The 15,999-nt window shown below is 68.6% G+C and overlaps 1 protein-coding gene across 7 annotated transcripts; it reads left to right on the forward strand.

The window, feature by feature from the left end:
- The first annotated feature begins 1,934 nt into the window (after positions 1-1,934).
- DEF8 (differentially expressed in FDCP 8 homolog) lies at positions 1,935-15,063 on the forward strand. 7 transcript variants are annotated; one of them, XM_075939808.2, is made up of 12 exons: positions 2,188-2,339; positions 5,912-6,037; positions 6,847-6,944; positions 7,072-7,221; positions 7,869-8,010; positions 8,247-8,411; positions 9,055-9,182; positions 9,808-9,921; positions 10,183-10,263; positions 11,395-11,535; positions 11,877-11,986; positions 12,793-15,063. In XM_075939808.2, exons 2-12 carry the CDS (start codon positions 5,923-5,925, stop codon positions 12,893-12,895), a joined length of 1,347 nt encoding a protein of 448 aa, XP_075795923.1. In that variant the 5' UTR covers positions 2,188-2,339; positions 5,912-5,922; the 3' UTR covers positions 12,896-15,063. The 7 variants fall into 7 exon arrangements, with proteins under 7 accessions (XP_089637695.1, XP_075795921.1, XP_075795925.2 ...); XM_075939807.2 differs by lacking the exon at positions 2,188-2,339 and adding an exon at positions 2,874-3,020; XM_075939811.2 differs by lacking the exon at positions 2,188-2,339 and adding an exon at positions 2,874-3,020 and having other exon boundaries at positions 7,072-7,179.
- The last annotated feature ends 936 nt before the right edge of the window (positions 15,064-15,999 follow it).

Genomic DNA, 15,999 nt, shown 5'->3' on the forward strand with positions numbered 1-15,999 from the left:
GGCCGTGCTTACACACACAGGCCAGTAGGGGTCACCCACAGCCCACGCAGCAGCCAGTGAATGGCCAACCAGCGTGGACCCAGGCCACAAGAGGAGACAGCCCCCCCACTATGTCACACCCTTCACCTCGGGCCTCCCGGGCAGGGCTCCCGCCTTTGCTATCTGGGGCTGACAGCTGCACGAAGATAAAACGTGGGTTGGCGCTTCTCCACACCCGCCATCAGCTCCCACCTCAGAGCACGCCCCCCCACGCGGTGTGCTGGGCCCTCCCAGCTGGAGCATGGCCTTGGAGGAGGAATGCTGGCCGCCACGAGCCACGCCCAGCTGGAGGACAGGCCAGGAGGGCCATTAGCAGCCAAAAAGGGGCTGGGGATTGTCTGCAGTTTCCTTGCCCTGTGCAGCCTGGCTCCGGCCCCTGGCCCGCTCCTGCAGACAGGGCCGGTGCCCGTGCCGCTGGCTCTCCCCAGTCTGACTGCAAGTGGGGAGCAAGGGGCTTGGTTGTGCACTGCCGGGGGCAGTCAGGCCAGCTAAGCCAGGCCCCTGGGCGGCAGCGGGGACCCAGCGAGGGCCTGCTGCCCTCTCCGTGAGACGCGCCAGTGTGTGGGACTCCCAGTGGGGCAGAGGTGGGGTGAGTGGTGCACCCATGTGGCCACGGTGCCTTTGTGCGCACACTCAGGAACTGCTGCTACACCCGTGTGAATGTGGGACCCTCCTGGGGGAGAGAGCCAGCTCCGCCCAGCACCCTTCACCGTGGCCGGGCGGCCCCCCAAGAGCGCTGCACCGGGGCCCTCACCCTGAACGGCAGCAGGAATCGCTCCCCGTCTTACAGGAGGAGAAGGGAGGCAGGGGGAGGCGCTGGGGGGGGGGCACGGTCACGCTGGCTGCCTCGTTTCCCAGGCAGCGAGGCGAAATATGGTCCAAAGCCAGAAATAAACATGACCTTTGACTGTGGCCCCCGGGCTGGCCCTGGCTGTGGCCCGTGGCCGCCTGCCGCAGACGGTACAGCGGGGGGCCTCGAGAGAGGCGGGGGGCGCTTTGCAGGTGACTTGGGGAAGACGGTCAGTAGACACAAGCAGAAAGTGCCAGGGGAGCTGGCTGGAGCAGCAGGCAGACAAGTGATGGAGGGAGATGCTGGGGGGTCCCAGAGAAGGGGCACGCCAGGAAATCCGGGTTTATTGCAGGCGGTGACAGGAGCCAGCCAGTGGGGGGAGCCGGGAGGGGGTGCATCTGAGGGCGAGTGGGAGAGGCTCACAGCAGCGGGGAGGGGAGGAGGGGCTGGCCCTTAGGCTGCCAGGCAGGCACCCCAGAAGAGCAATGGACCAGCGCGATGTTTCTCTAGTGCCGCTCTGCTGCTGTGATTCTCACAATGCGCTCAGCTGGCAGCTCCGCACGGCCTGGCCTGCTTTACTGCTGGGCCAGGGGTCCCCGGGCTGGCCAGTGAGGCTGTGGCAGAGAGCGCGAGCCGCCCGGCTGTGTGTCAGCCTCCGACACTGTCACCTGCCTCCTCCAGGAGTGGGGACGCGGGGCTAGGAGAAGCCGAAAGCTTGTCTGGCTGAGCTGTCTCTTCCTCCCAGAGCCTGCTTTGCCCGCTGCAACCTGGCAGGGCACGGGCGTGGGGTGAGGGAAGAGCTGCCCTCTGTGTCTGTGTGCATGGGCCAGGGCGACCAGGCGCAAAGGGGCCATGCCTGGCAGGAGGCGGAGCAGTGTGAGTACCCCCCAGCAAACACACAGGCTCCTCCTTTGGCGCTAGGCCGCTCTCTGGGGTCTCCGGATTCGCGGCACAGGGGGCTGGAACTCGGAGCTTTACCCCTCCAAGGCCCCAGCATAAAGGAGAATCTTCCCGTGAGGTCACCGCATCTGGCCTAGGACACAGTGGAGCAGTTCCAATAAAAACCAGTAGGGGGAAGCACCGCAACATTACCCCCCCTGCTTCTCTGTGTGAGTGGAGCCCAGCTACATCCCTGGATTGTGGGGCATCAGTATTCCCAAGCCAGCGAGCAGGATGAACTGGGAACAGCCCGGCCCAGCCTGCTCACCTCCCTGCCACTCTCCCGCTCTGCGCCCCGTGCGGCTGGAGAGCAGGCCCGGTCCCAGAAGGGCCAGGCGGCCGCGATACTGCTGGAGGAAGGAGGAGCAGAGACCCCAGCTGGTAACGGGCGACTAAGCGGGGCGCTGGGAGAGCCGGACAGCCCTGTGCCGCTCCCGGAGAGGTGCCTGGACGGACACCGGGGCAGCGGAAGGCGCTGGGAGGCCAGATGGGCCCGTGCTCAGCCCTTGGCTCGCGAGCTGCTTTGCAAACCCGGGCCCGGTTCTGGGTAAAACGTCTCCGGGGGAGCCGGGTTAGTAACTTGCAAAACGCCGCGTGGTGCTGGGGCAGCCTAGAGTCTAACAGCAGCACACGCAGCCCGCCCCCCCGTGGGCACCGAGGCCTCGCGCTAGGCCCGCCGTGCCCCAAAGCCTGAGCCCCCCGGCCCGTGGCGAGGGAGGAGAGGCCGCCACTGCCCCCGGGCTGGTCCCGCAGGCTGCAGGGCTGCGCCTCGGAGAGGGGACCGGCCAGCGGGGCCCAGAGTTGTAGCGGGAGGCCGGGGCCAGGGAGCAAGTGGAGGGGGCTCTCTGGGGACCGGGCGGCTGCCAGGGCGCAGCAGAGCAGGGGGAAGGGGTGAGGGCAGGCGCAGGGGCCTGGCTTCCCTTGCAAGAGAGAGGGGGAGCTGGGCCTGGCAGCCCTGCAGGTACATGGCAGGGCCCCGGCTGCCACTGGGCGCTGCAACCCGCTGGGCAGCACCGGGCCCGGTCTCGGTGGGGAAACACGCGGGGCGCCGCTTGGCTGGTGGCTCCCAGCACCCGCAGGGCAGCGGGGACGGGCCTGGGCTGCCCGCAGCGGGAGGGCTCGCGGTCCGCCCGGCCTGCGGGGGCAGCAGCGGCTCCTCTGCCGCCGGCTGCGGCCCGGCCCGGCCCGCCCGTCTCGCTACAATGTAGCAGGAGCAGCCGGGCGCGCTGCGGAGCCGGCGGGCCATGAGCAGGTGAGAGCCGGGCGGGGAGCCCGGGCCGGCAGCCTCCCAGTGGACGGGCGTCTGCGGGGCCGGATGGGGGCGCTGTGCGGGGGCGGGGGCGCTGGGGACCCCCCCCCCCCCGCACGCCCTCCTGGCCCGGGGTCTCCGTGGGGAGGGGGCGAGGCGCGCGTGGCTCTAGCCCGGGATCAGCCCGGCAGCCGGGGGGTGCCGGGCGCCCCCGCCGGACCGGGTGCCGCCCGGGGAAGGTTGGGAGTGGGGATCCGGCCGACCCTGCTGCGCCCATCTCCGTGGCGTCTGGGCCCGGGCTCCTGCAGGAATCTGCACCCCGGCCCCAGCTGCGGACTGGGGACAGTGGAGGGAGGGCTTTCCCTTCTCTACCCACCCCCCCCGGTTCTCCCGTCTGCAGACGCCCTTGCTCGGGGGGGGGGGGGGCGGGGGAGCGTCCTTGTGCTGCGGAGCCCTGGGCATGCAGAGCCTTTGTGGGTCCACCAGGGCCCTGGGAGCGCGGGGGGAGGGGCAGTCTCTTGGGGTGGTTTATTTGGGGGTGCGCACAGCGGGGTCCCAGCAGCTGTCCTAAAAGCCCCACCCCGGAACCAGTCAACACCCCACCCCATTCACTGTCGGTGGAGAGCGCAGCCTGGCATTGGGGGACCCCCCCCCGCTGTCCCCGGGCGCTGGGTGAGGGTGACTTAGGCTCCGCTGCTGGTGTGTTTCAAGAGCTTTCTGTGGAGGAGCCGGAGCTGCTTTTCCTGGGGGCCTCGACCTTGCTGCTACGCTCCCCGGAACCGAGCGGGCCTGCTGGCTGCGGCGAATCAACCCCCCAGGTTGCAGGGCAGGGTCCTGCCTGCGGCTAACGTAACGTCTCCTCGTCCCGAGCCAGGCACGGCTGCCTCAGTGCTCCCCGCGGGGCTGCCCAAGGGGACTCGGACTCCTGCGATCTGGACGCTGACTTGTTTGGGTGTCGGATGCCAAGGGAGCGGCTTGAGAAATCGAGCTGCTCTGGGCGCGTGGTCCTAGGCTCAGGGAAAGCGTCAGCCTGGCTGCCTTGTGTTGGCTGCGTTAACGCCGGCGCCAGGCTGCTCCCGACAGCATCTCTTGGTAGCGGATGGGGTCAGAAATGGTCCCCGTTGTGGCCTGACTACAGGGAACGCAGCTCTCCTGCCTTTGCACCCCCCTTTGGCTGTTGGGCTACTGTGGGAGAACTGGGGCGTGAACCGGATCACGCTAGAATTGTTGGCACCTGGTCAGGTGGTTCCCTCGGCAAACGGCGTTCTTACGACTGTAGCGCTGGCCGCGTGCTCGGCTCCGCACTCACCAGCAGCTGATGCTGGACACACCTCCTGGCAGGACAGAATCCCCGGCAGGAGGGCAAATCCTTCAGTTCTTGGACACGTGGACAAACTCAAAGGGTTTGTGCCAGCACAGCGGGTGTGCCGCTTAGCAGGAGGTCAGTGTCATCGGTACAGCCCCGAGTCGCTCGTACGGTTGTAGCTCACCCCCTGTCCAGGGCACGAGCTGTCCTAGTAAGCATGTGTCACGCGCAGAACCGAGGCTACACGAGGGGTTTCACCCATAGAGCTTGTATCTCTGAAATTCCATCCCTACGCCAGCGAGGCACACCGGGCCGATGCCGTGTAGCCCAGCGGCTGATTCGTAAGTGCCCACTGGTGCCCCCATATGCTGCATCTGGCACCATCCTGGCCCGGCTGCTCCGAGTCCTCTTGGCCATTCCCTACACGCAACCTTGTCCCCCCACCCCACGCAGCTGGCCGGTAGCCCCGGGCAGCCGAGGGGAATCCTGAAGAGGAGGCGGGGGGATGTCTCCACGTGAGTTAGGCGCTCACGACTGATCCCAGCGAAGGCCGGAAGTGGCCAGGGCCACCAGGAGCAGGGAAGGCACATGGGGCTGAACCCCGTGGAGGCAGGACGGTGGTGCCCTGTATCCAGGTGGGACACGCCACGCCCAGGGGGGGTGGGTGCATTGCCTGCGGACTGTGCTGCTCCTGACACAGTGAGCTCGGGGGCTGGCACCCGTCCGGGCAGTGGCAGTGGAGAGGGGACTCGTTCAGTCCAGCACACTGAGGGGTTCACAAGCCCCCACTGTGTCGGGTTGTCGGTTGCTGGGCTGAGCCCCTCCCAGGCCGCCAGCAGCCGGGGCCTGCCCAGGGAGAAGACGCCCACGGACGCGTCTCGTCAACCACGGGGGGGTTTCTGGGTGAGCGGGGGCTGGTGGGCACATGAATCGCCCCTCGGCATGCCTAACCCGCCTCCCTGAGGGGCAGGAGCCAGGCCGATGGGAGCATTCTGCCGGCCTCCTGTGCCGCACGCTGGGGCTGGGTCGCCTTCACTGCGGCGTGCGGGGGGTGGATTTCCCCCCCAGCTGCATCAGGCTTTGGCGTGCAGACCTGGCCATTCCAAGGCAGGCTGGCCTAGTGGGTGAAGCGCCAGACTGGGCTGGGGGGATTGGGTTCCATTCTCTGGCCTGGACATTTCATCTCTGCTGCCCAAGGGAAGCGAACACATCAGGGTGTCTGGAGAGTTAGGGGCATATGCTGTGTCCTGCCCTGAGCTGGGCGGGGACCTGGGAGCACGCGTGTGCATGAGCCAGGCGGGGCGGCTGCAATGACGGGGCGCCGGGCTCTCGGGCCTGGCTGGCTTGGTTACGACCTGTCCCGGTGACCCAGGAGAGACGGGTTTTTCCACCTCCTCCGCCGTGGAGCACGGAGCCCGTGGAGCCGAGTGGCCGGGGGTGACGCTGCGCAGCAGTGGGGAGAAGTGAGCCCCCAGTTCCCAGGGGCAGGCGCCTGGGCCGCGTGGGCGGGAAGGGTCGGGCATCGCAGGCCGAGAGGGGTGAGCCGCCGGGGCCCGCTGCTCCCTTCACCTCTGCGTGCTCCCGGCAGGTTGGCCTGCTATGGAATATGATGAGAAGCTGGCCCGGTTTCGCCAGGCCCACCTCAACCCCTTCGACAAGCAGCTGGGGCAAGGCCAGCATGTCCAGGAGGCTGGGGACGACCCCCCTTGCCGAGGTGAGTGGGGGCTCCCTCGCCCGCGCTGGGGAAGGGGGCTGCACAGGCCCTGCTGCTGGGGAGCAGGCAGTGGCCAGGGATGGGGCTGTCCCGGGGAGCTGAGAGCGCCACAGCCTCGGGGCGGGGGCCCCCCCACAGCCCAGCCCTCCCCCGCCAGGTCTTTGCGAGCCAATCTCCGGCCCATCCCTGGGCGGCCAGCGACCGGGGGGCCGTTGTCTGGGGGGCTTTCCCGGAGAGGAGGGGAGCAGACGCTAGGTTCTCCCCGATAAGGGGAGGTTCCTGGAAAGGCGGCCCTGGCTCCAGGAGCTCCTGGTTCCAAGGCCGGCTCGTGTGCCCACCGGTGCCTGGCCCGGTGACCGCGTGGGAGCCGTGAAGCCCTGAGCCTGGGAGGTCGCGAGGCCAGACAGGGAAGCGCTTTCCCGGCGTGTCGGGGCGCTGAGCCTGGCGGCGGAGCCCCCCAGGGTGCGGGCTGGGCGGGCGTATCTGAGCTCTCCTGTGTCCGGCCCTAGGGTGTTCAGTGGGGCAGCTCTCTGCAGAGGTGGCCCTGGCGTGACCCCTCTCCTGTGACACCAGGGTGTGGGGCGCACTGCTGGGAGGGGCTAAGTGCTGCCGCCCCTCGGGCCTGGTGCCTAGGGCTGCCCCTTGCTGTTCGGCGCTGTGGGGCTCTGCGGGCACCGGTGCCCACGTTCTGCGGGGGAAGGCCTGGCCCTGCATCAGGGCCGAGTCCCCCTCGGGGGTGGGGGGCTGTTTCCCGGCTCTCCCCAGGCCGACGGCTCCCTCCCCTCTCCCTGTGGCTCTGCTTGTTGCAGACGTGCTGCTGGGGCTGTCCCCCGGGGACCCCGCGTTCCAGTGCTCAGAGCGCGTGATGGACTTGGGGCTGGCGGAGGACCACTTCTCCCGCCCTGTGGTGAGTGGCTGGGGGGCGGGAGTTCCTGGGGGGGCTGGCAGGGGCAGCTGGGACGTTTGCATGCCCGGCGTAGGGCAGGGCGTGTGCCTGGGCCCTGCTCACTGGCTTTGCTGTTCCTTGCCTGCAGGGCCTGTTCCTGGCCTCCGACATCCAGCAGCTGCGGCAGGCCATCGAGGAGTGCAAGCAGGCCATCCTGGAGCTCCCCGAGCACTCGGAGAAGCAGAAGGACGCTGTGGTGAGGCTCATCCACCTGCGCCTGAAACTCCAGGAGCTGAAGGTGGGAGCTGGGGGCGGGGGCTGGGGAGGGAGTAGGGGGTGGGGGGGCGGGCTGGAGACAGGCTGGGGAGGGAGTGGGGGGTGGGAGCTGGGGAGGGAGGGGGGTGGGGGCTGGAGAGGGAGGGGGTGGGGGCTGGAGACAGGCTGGGGAGGGAGTAAGGGGTGGGGGTGGGGGGGCGGGCTGGAGACAGGCTGGGGAGGGAGTGGGGGGTGGGAGCGGGGAGGTGCGGGCTGGAGACAGGCTGGGGAGGGAGTAAGGGGGGGCGGGCTGGAGACAGGCTGGGGAGGGAGTGGGGGGGTGGGGGCTGGAGAGGGAGTGGGGGGGTGGGGGCTGGAGACGGGCTGGGGAGGGGGTGGGGGCTGGAGAGGGTGTGTGGGGGTGGGGGCTGGGCTGGGGCAAGAGCTGCAGCGGGCTGGAGGCTGGTCTCTGGTCTGTTTTAGTGGCTCTGTGGGCTCAGAGCAGCCAGACCAAGTAGCCAAGCTCAGGGGTCCCCTCCCCTGGCTACTGGGGCTCCCTGCCAAGCAGTGCCCGGCTGCCCTGGCCTGCAGGGGATGAGCGGGTCCCGCACGCGGCAGTGGCCGGGCTCTCGGCGCCGGGGGCGACCGTCTCCCAGGCTCAGCCCGGCCCTGGCGTCTGCCTGGCTGCAGGACCCCAGCGAGGAGGAGCCCAACCTCCGGGTGCTGCTGGAGCATCGCTTCTACAAGGAGAAGAGCAAGAGCGTCAAGCAGACCTGTGACAAGTGCAGCGCCATCATCTGGGGGCTGATCCAGACCTGGTACACCTGCACAGGTGCGCCCCCCCGGCCCCGGAGCTGCCCTCTCGCGCAGAGCTGAGGGGAGGCGGCAGGTCCCCAGCGGGAGGGGGCGGCCGGCTCGGCCAGACACCTGGGCCTGCAGCAGGGCCCTGAGGGCGCGAAGGCCCCAGTCGCTTCTCCGCTGCCCTCCTGCGGGCCGGGGCGTCCTGCGCGCCCTGCGGGTGTGGCGAGGGCCGGGCGGGTGACTCCCTCTGGGCCGTGTCCTCCGCAGGGTGCTACTATCGCTGTCACAGCAAGTGCCTGAACCTCATCACCAAGCCCTGCGTGCGGTCCAAGGTCAGCCACCAGGCCGAGTACGAGCTGAACATCTGTCCCGAGACGGGCCTGGACAGCCAGGACTACCGCTGTGCCGAGTGCCGGGCGCCCATCTCCCTCCGTAAGGCCGCCCGCGCGCCAGGGCCGGACGAGCCCTTAACCCTCGCGGCTGCCGCAAGCATGTGCCTGGCACCGGGCCCCCGCTCCACGGGCCCCTCCTGCCGAAGGGGAGCTCTGGGGCACCCTGGGGCCTGTGCACCCACAGCCAGCACATTGGGGGTCACCCTGGCTTGTGCGTGGGCTGCTGTGGCACAGGGCGGTGCAGGAGCCGCAGAGGGAGCAGGCTCCGTTGGGATTCACTCTCGGGGGTTCCTGGCTCCCAGACCTGTGCTCAGCCCCCTCTCGGCATCCCTGGGGTGGAACCGGGCGGGAGGCTGCTCTAGGGTGTGGGGTGCAGGAAGCACAAGGCATGGGAGGTGATGACAGCAGAGATATGGGGAGGAGGCGTCGGGGCATGTGGCTCCACCCTGACTCACTGTGCGCTCATGGGTAAGTCACTTCCCCTCTCTGAGCCTCAGTTTCCCCACGTGCAGAGGGGGAGCCCGGCCCCCCCAGGCACAGGGCTCAGGGCTTGTCGGGAGGGCTCTGCAGCCTCGCAGGCTAAAGAGCAGCAGGGAAGCTGCCCACAGGCGGGTGGGAGCAGAGCGCCCCGTGGGGGGGCGTGGGGCTGTTCCGGGCGGGCCGTGACGCCGTGGCCTATGCAGGGGGCGTGCCCAGCGAGGCCAGGCAGTGCGACTACACCGGCCTGTACTACTGCAGCAACTGTCACTGGAACGACCTGGCCACCATCCCGGCCCGCGCCATCCACAACTGGGACTTCGAGCCCCGCAAGGTGAGCCGCCCGGCGCGGGGGCAATGCCGGGGATGGGCCATGGGCCAGCAGCCCTCAGCCCAGCCGGGCGCAGGCTGCGGGGCAGAGAGCCTTCCGCTGGGCGGGCGGAGACCGAAGCGAGTCCCTGTCTGGCCTGTGGTACGAGCCCCGGCTGGGCCGGGCTCATGGAAACGTGAGGTGGCTCCCTGGTGACCCGAGAGAGATGGGCTTCAGGTACCGTGCAGGGCCCAGCCTGGTTCCCTCAGCAACAGCCCGGCCCGGCACTTGGGCATCTCCTTTGCCTACTAGAACAGCTGCTTGGCATGTGGACTCCTGGCCCTTGTGCCCCATGGGCCCGCGTGGTATCTGGGTAGGGGCCCGCATGGCATCCCGCGTGGCAGCTGGGGAGAGGCCCCCGTGGGCCAGCGTGGCAGCGGGGGAGAGGCCCCCGTGGGAGAGGCCACCGTGGGCCTGCGTGGCATCTGCCCACCCTGTGTGCTGCTGTCAGGTGACGGACGCCCAGACCCGTGGCTGGCAAGCGGCGTGCCCCTGCCGCTGGCTCGGGTGCCAGCAGAGCTCCGCGGACGCAGGGCGGGGCTGCCCCCTGGCACCGGGTAACAGCAGGCGCCGTGTTCTCCGGCCCCAGGTCTCCCGCTGCAGCATGCGTTACCTCGCCCTGATGGTGTCGCGGCCGGTGCTCAGGCTGCGGGAAATCAACCCCCTGCTCTTTAACTACGTGGAGGAGCTGGTGGAGATCCGGGTGAGTGCCCACGGCTGCCCGGCGTGGCCGGCTCGGGGCTGTGGCCCTGCTCCCGTCCCCAGCCCCGGCTCGGGAGCGTGTCCTTCCCCCGCGGAGGGGAGTGTGCGGGGATCCCAGCGCTGTTGTGGCCTGGGCCGCCGGGAGCAGAATTGTGCTCGCTCGGCCGACTTCCCCCCTGCCCCGCGCCCGCCGGGACCTCGCACACGCCCAGGAGGGGCCTGGATGCCCTAGGCCCTGAGCCCGTCTGCCCCCTCCCTGCAGAAGCTGCGCCAGGATATCCTGCTCATGAAGCCCTACTTCATCACCTGCAGAGAGGCCATGGAGGCGCGTCTGCTGCTTCAGGTACGGCTGGGGGGGGCGGAGGAGTGGCCAGAGGGGCAGTATGTGCATGGGGGTAGGTTGGGGGGCATGTGTGCATGAGCATGGGGGGGTGGAGGAGTGTCCAGGGGGGCGGTGTGTGAAGGGGGCAGGTTGGGGAGGACATGTGTGCATGGGGAGTGTGCATGGGGGGGGGCGGAGGAGTAGCTGGGGGGGGCGGTGTGTGCATGGGGGTAGGTTGGGGGGCATGTGTGCATGAGCATGGGGGGGCGGAGGAGTAGCTGGGGGGGCGGTATGTGCATGGGGGTAGGTTGGGGGGCATGTGTGCATGAGCATTGGGGGGCGGAGGAGTAGCCGGGGGGGCGGTGTGTGCAGGGGGTAGGTTGGGGGGGGGGGGGGGGGGCATGTGTGCATGAGCATGGGGGGGGGTGGGGGGGGCGGAGGAATGGCCGGGGGGGGGGCGGTGTGTGCAGGAGGGTAGGTTGGGGGGCGGAGGAGTGTCCGGGGGGCGGTGTGTGCAGGAGGGTAGGTTGGGGGGCATGTGTGCATGAGCATGGGGGGAGGAGGAGTGGTCGGGGGGGCATGTGTGCAGGAGGGTAGGTTGGGGGGCATGTGTGCATGAGCATTGGGGGGGGAGCTGAACGCCTGGGAGGCTGAAGCTGTTTGTGCCTCTCCTTGGCATGGTACAAACTTTCCAGCCGTGCCCCACTGGTGTCAGGCGACGGGCGGTAGCCTGGGCAGCTCCTGGTAGTGCCCGCCCGGAGGGGTGGCTGGGGGCGTGAGAGACCCATTAGCCGTTCCCAGGCTGCAGTCAGCTGGGCCCGGTGCTCTCCTGAGCGCATGGGTCAGCGTGGGGCAAGCTGAGCGCAGAGTCCACGGCGTGGCGGGACCCCTGGGATCTCCCCGCCCCAAACCGCTGGGCCTGGGCAGGGGCTGCAGGCCGCTCAGGGCCTGCTCCCGCGGAAGACTGAGCTGGGTGCCGAGGCTGCGCCCCGCGGCGGGTGAGGTGGAGTCCCTACGGGGCAGGAGCCCCGGGCGCCCCGGGACGGGTGGGACCCGAGCGCATGGTGCTGCACCAGCCACAGAGGAGCCCGGCGTGGCAGTGTCCGGCGTGGCCGGGTGGGGCAGCGGCCTCTGACGGTTCTGCCCCTGCAGCTGCAGGACCGGCAGCACTTTGTGGAGAACGACGAGATGTACTCGCTGCAGGACCTGGTGGACATCCACGCGGGGCGCCTCAGCTGCTCCCTGACGGAGATCCACACCCTCTTCGCCAAGCACATCAAGCTGGACTGCGAGGTGCGGGCCCGGCCCCCGGCTTTGCGTCCACTCTGGGGCGGCTGCAGCCGGGGCCGGAGCCTCCCGCTCCCCCTAGCCCTACGCGCGGTCCCTGGCTTGTGGACAAATGCTCCGGTGTCTAAAGCACCTAGGAGAGCCAGGGCTGCAGCGGGAGGGGTCAGCCGGAGCAGGAAGGCACCGTGGGCTGGAGGCGGGAGACGGGCGCACGGGGCTGGCGGAGCAGGGCCTGGCAGTGCTCTGGCCGCAGGGCTCTGACGCCCCGTGGGGGGGGCTGGCTCTCGCGCTGGGGGGGAGCGAGAAGGGGCCGGCGCGGGGCTGAGACTCCTCCCTCTTGCCCGCAGCGGTGCCAGGCGAAGGGCTTCGTGTGCGAGCTCTGCAAGGAAGGGGACGTGCTCTTCCCGTTCGACAGCCACACCTCGGTGTGCGCCGACTGCTCCGCCGTCTTCCACAGGTGGGGGGAGCCCCGAGGGATGCAGGGCTACGAAATGGGGGCTTGCAGGCAGAGCCAGGGTGGAAGGTCCCAGCACTGGGCTGCCCCAGTCCCGGGGGCGGTGAATCTGCTGGGCCGCCCAGGCATGGTGTCCGCGCCCTCGGCTCAGCGGGACGTGGCTGACGGAGGGGGAAGCCGGGCCTGAGGCTGGCACCCTGCGGCTCTGCAGTGCGGAGGAGGGGGCGCTGGCTGGGTCCCTGGCATGGTGCCCTCTCCCAGGAGCTGCCCGTCTGCTGGGGAGGTGGCTCACATGCTGCTACAGCCGTGCCCCTAGGCAAAAAGGCTGTGGGCCTCCCTGAGCTGGGGGGGGGCCTGGCTGGGAATTTGGGGGGAGGGGGTCAGCTGGGAATGCTGGGGGGGCCTGCCTGGGAATTTGGGGGGAGAGGGCCGTCTGGGAACGCTGGGGGGGCCTGGCTAGGAATATGGGGGGAGAGGGCCGGCTGGGAACACTGGGGGGGGGGGCCTGGCTGGGAATTTGGGGGGAGAGGGCCGGCTGGGAACGCTGGGGGGGCCTGGCTGGGAATTTGGGGGGAGAGAGCAGGCTGGGAACGCTGGGGGGGCTTGGCTGGGAATTAGGGGGGGAGGCCTGCCTGGGAATTTGGGGGGAGAGGGCCGGCTGGGAACGCTGGGGGGGCCTGGCTGGGAATTCGGGGGGCCATGCAGCTCCTTGCCAGCAGAGGGGCTCGGCGAGGCCCCAGCCCCACAGAGCCTGCGTTCCCTGGCGGCTGGGCTGACGGGGTGACCCGCCTCCCCCTCCCCACCTCCAGGGACTGCTACTACGACAACTCGACCACCTGCCCGCGGTGTGCCCGGCTCAGCCTGAGGAAGCAGTCGCTCTTCCGAGGCCCCAGTGCGGAGGATCAGGCCTAGGCCCCCGGACTCCGGCGCCGAAGAAGACTGGCGAGAACGGGGCCTTCCAGAGGGGCTCCCCGTGGCTGCGAGGGCCGGACGTCCTGCAGGCAACGGGCCCCAGGAAGGGGCAGACCCCCGACCGGGCGCTTTGCCCTGGGACCAGCCCGGCGCGTGGCTGGGGCCTGGCGCTGGGAGGCAGCTCCGAGGGGGTGGACCCGGCTCTGAGAACTGCCTGCCCTGGGGCTGTGTGGAACGGGGGCAGGCGCTGCTGAGGGCCCCTGGCTGGGCTGCCAGGCCCGGCTCCGGCGGCTCGGCCTCGCGGCTGCGCCATGCAGCAGTGTTGTGGGCTGGTGAGCGGAGAGTTCTGGTGTCGCTGAGCTGCTGACGGGGAGACTCACCCCGGGGCCGGGCTCTGCGACTTGCTGGTGATTTGCTCCTGGCCTGTGCCATGTGTGGGGTCCTGCTCCAGCCGCTGCCTGGGCGGGGAGGGCCGTGGCCCTGGCCGTGGCCAGGAAGGGCTGCTGTGGGCCAGCCTCCCTCTGCCAGCCGCTGGGCGCTCAGCTTGGTGCATTCGCCTCCAACGGGCACCGTTAGCCGGGCCGGCTCCGGGGAGCCTTCCCTCGCGCTGTCTGGCCGTTGCCCAGCGGGTGAGGGGCTGGTGTGCAGGGAGTGGGACTCGGGCTGATCCCCCAGGGACAAGTGTCCATGTCACGCCCCCGTCTGTCGGCGTCACTGAGCCCCGGCTGGGCTGGGCCGGCCCTTCGAGCGAGGGCCTGTGGGGAAGGTGTGTGCCGGTGGGATGCTTTGCGCTCGGTTCTAGGCCGGAGCCCCCAGGCCATGTCCCCTGCTCCGATGCCGGGGGTGCGCTGGAGCTTGCTGCTTCTTGCTGGGAGCCTGGCCAGGCCCTCCGGCTCCCCCCCGAGCGCAGGAGCTGCCTCTGGCTGTTTAATGAGCTTACCCGGAACGAGCTTGGGGCTGGGAGCTGAGCCGTTCCTTGCGGGCCCTTTCCCAGGACCCTCCTGTGCTGCTCAGAGGCCAAGGCCGTCAGGCCCCCAAAGGAGGGCACAGGCTTTGCGCAGTGGTGGGAGCCCTCGAGGGCCCTTTGCTGCAGCTGAGGGAGCAGGGCCGCATGCTGGGCAGGGTTGGGGAGCCCTGGGGGGAGTGAGAACTAGCAGGCTTTGTGCTAACCGCCTTTCCACTCCCGCTGCTGCTGGGCTCTGCCGGGTTGCCTGGGGCTGCCCCCGGGCCGGGGCTGTGCAGGAGATGCCGTGGATAGCCAGAGGCAGGCGCTAACCCGCTTGCCAGGCTGGGCAGGGGATTTTCTGCTAGTCCCAGTGCCAAGGGCAGGCTGCCGCCAGCAGAGCTTAGACCTCGAGTCTGTTCAGTGGGGATTGGCGTGGAGACGCCGCCTCTGCAGCAGGGGCTGTGCGCTCTCAGGCCCCTCTGGGAGCCGCACTGGGCCAGAGGTAGCACCCCTCTGCCCCTTAGCCAGTCTCCTGTGGGGGGCTGTCGTGGCCTGTTTCCATGCCCCCGGCCGCCGCCTCTGCTTGGTGCACAGGGTGTGCTGTTTGCAAACTCTGGGTTATTACAAGGGTTTTTTAACGCCCCCTCTCCCCCTCCTCTGCTCGTTTCATGTCTCTCTCAATAGTCCTCAGATAAAACTGTGCGCGGCCTGCCCCCATCCTGCCCCAGGGCGGTCTCAGATAGGAACACTACCGCTCCACACGAGCATTAACGCGGCCTCTGCGCGCGATGCTGCTTTCCCGCTTCCTCTTTGTCCCGTGCCAGAGCGGATGGTGGATACGTGGGGTTTGGTGTCCTCCTCCCGGGCCAAGCCCTTCGCTCCTCGCTCTCTTTGGGGGTCTGTAACTTTCCCTTGCAGGCTGAGATGCTCCCGACCTGGGCTCTGACCAAAGGCGGCCGCTTGGAGAAAGGGCCGGGGAGAGCCGCTCTGCCTTTCTGGAGAAAGCTGGCCCTTGTCTCTAGTGAAAACAAACTACCAGAGCGGGGACCCGCCTCGAGCAGTGAGCTGCTGCCTTAAACGTCTCTTCCTGGTTTTATTTTCGCTGGCTATTCTGCCAGGGCGGGTGTGCAACAATCCTGGAACACTAGCGGAGCACTTTGAGTTTTGCACAGACGTGTACGTTGGTTCTGGTTGTGTCGAAATAACAACCCTTGCTACACAACCCTCCGACTTGCATTTCTTGGTTTTTAGAAGCCGTTGGGTGGGTGGCTGTTGGGATGGCAGGCTCCGGGGAAGCTGGGGGAGGGGTGTTTTCTTTAAGTCCCTAATCTTGCCAGGAGAGCATCTAAAGAGGAAAGTGTTCTCCGGGCCCCTCCCTCCGTCAGTCCCCGGGGCGAGGGCAGGACGGGCAGCATTCATGTGTTTTGCGCTCCTGCCTCGAAACAGAGCGTGGGTTGAAATGGCCCCGGCGTGGAGTACACCTGCCCAGCCTGCTGCTGTGCACACCTGCAGAAGCCTGAAAAGCCGCACGGGCTGCAGGTGTGGCTGTCCTGGCTTGTTGGGGGCAGGGCCTGCAGAGCCAGCTAGTTCTGCTTGAGAAACATGGCTAAAAGCAGCAGCATTCATGGGGCTGGGACTAGTCACCGGAGAACAGGCCCTTCAGCTCCCAGGGCGTGTCCGCCCTGTTTCTAGCAGGGAGCTCCAGCCGAGCTAATGTGTCTAGCTGGGGTGGGAGGCACATTTCCAGCCACACTGTGGACGTACCCACTGGCTGTGTCTACACTGGCCACTTATTCCGGAAAATCAGCCGCTTTTCCGGAATAACTTGCCAGCTGTCTACACTGGCCCCTTGAATTTCCAGAAAAGCACTGACGCTTTTCCGGGAAAAAGTGCTTTTCCGGAAAAGCATCGTGCCAATGTAGACGCGCTTTTTCCAGAAATACTTAAACAGAAAACTGTTCCGTTTTAAGCATCTCCGGAAAAGGATGCCAGTGTAGACGTAGCCTTAGAGACTCCACAGCCTCACTCCAGGCCAGGCCTGCTCGCCTGTCCGGGGCTCACTTCACAGGGAGCACACCCCTTTAGCTGGCACTGCAGCTCTGCACGCCGCACAGCGGGGGAGGGCGGCCCCGGCCACAAATGTTGCAGCGGTGGAGTC

Source organism: Pelodiscus sinensis, chromosome 12 (genome assembly GCF_052426305.1).
Source record: "Pelodiscus sinensis isolate ZL-2025 chromosome 12, ASM5242630v1, whole genome shotgun sequence".
Taxonomy (NCBI): domain Eukaryota; kingdom Metazoa; phylum Chordata; order Testudines; family Trionychidae; genus Pelodiscus; species Pelodiscus sinensis.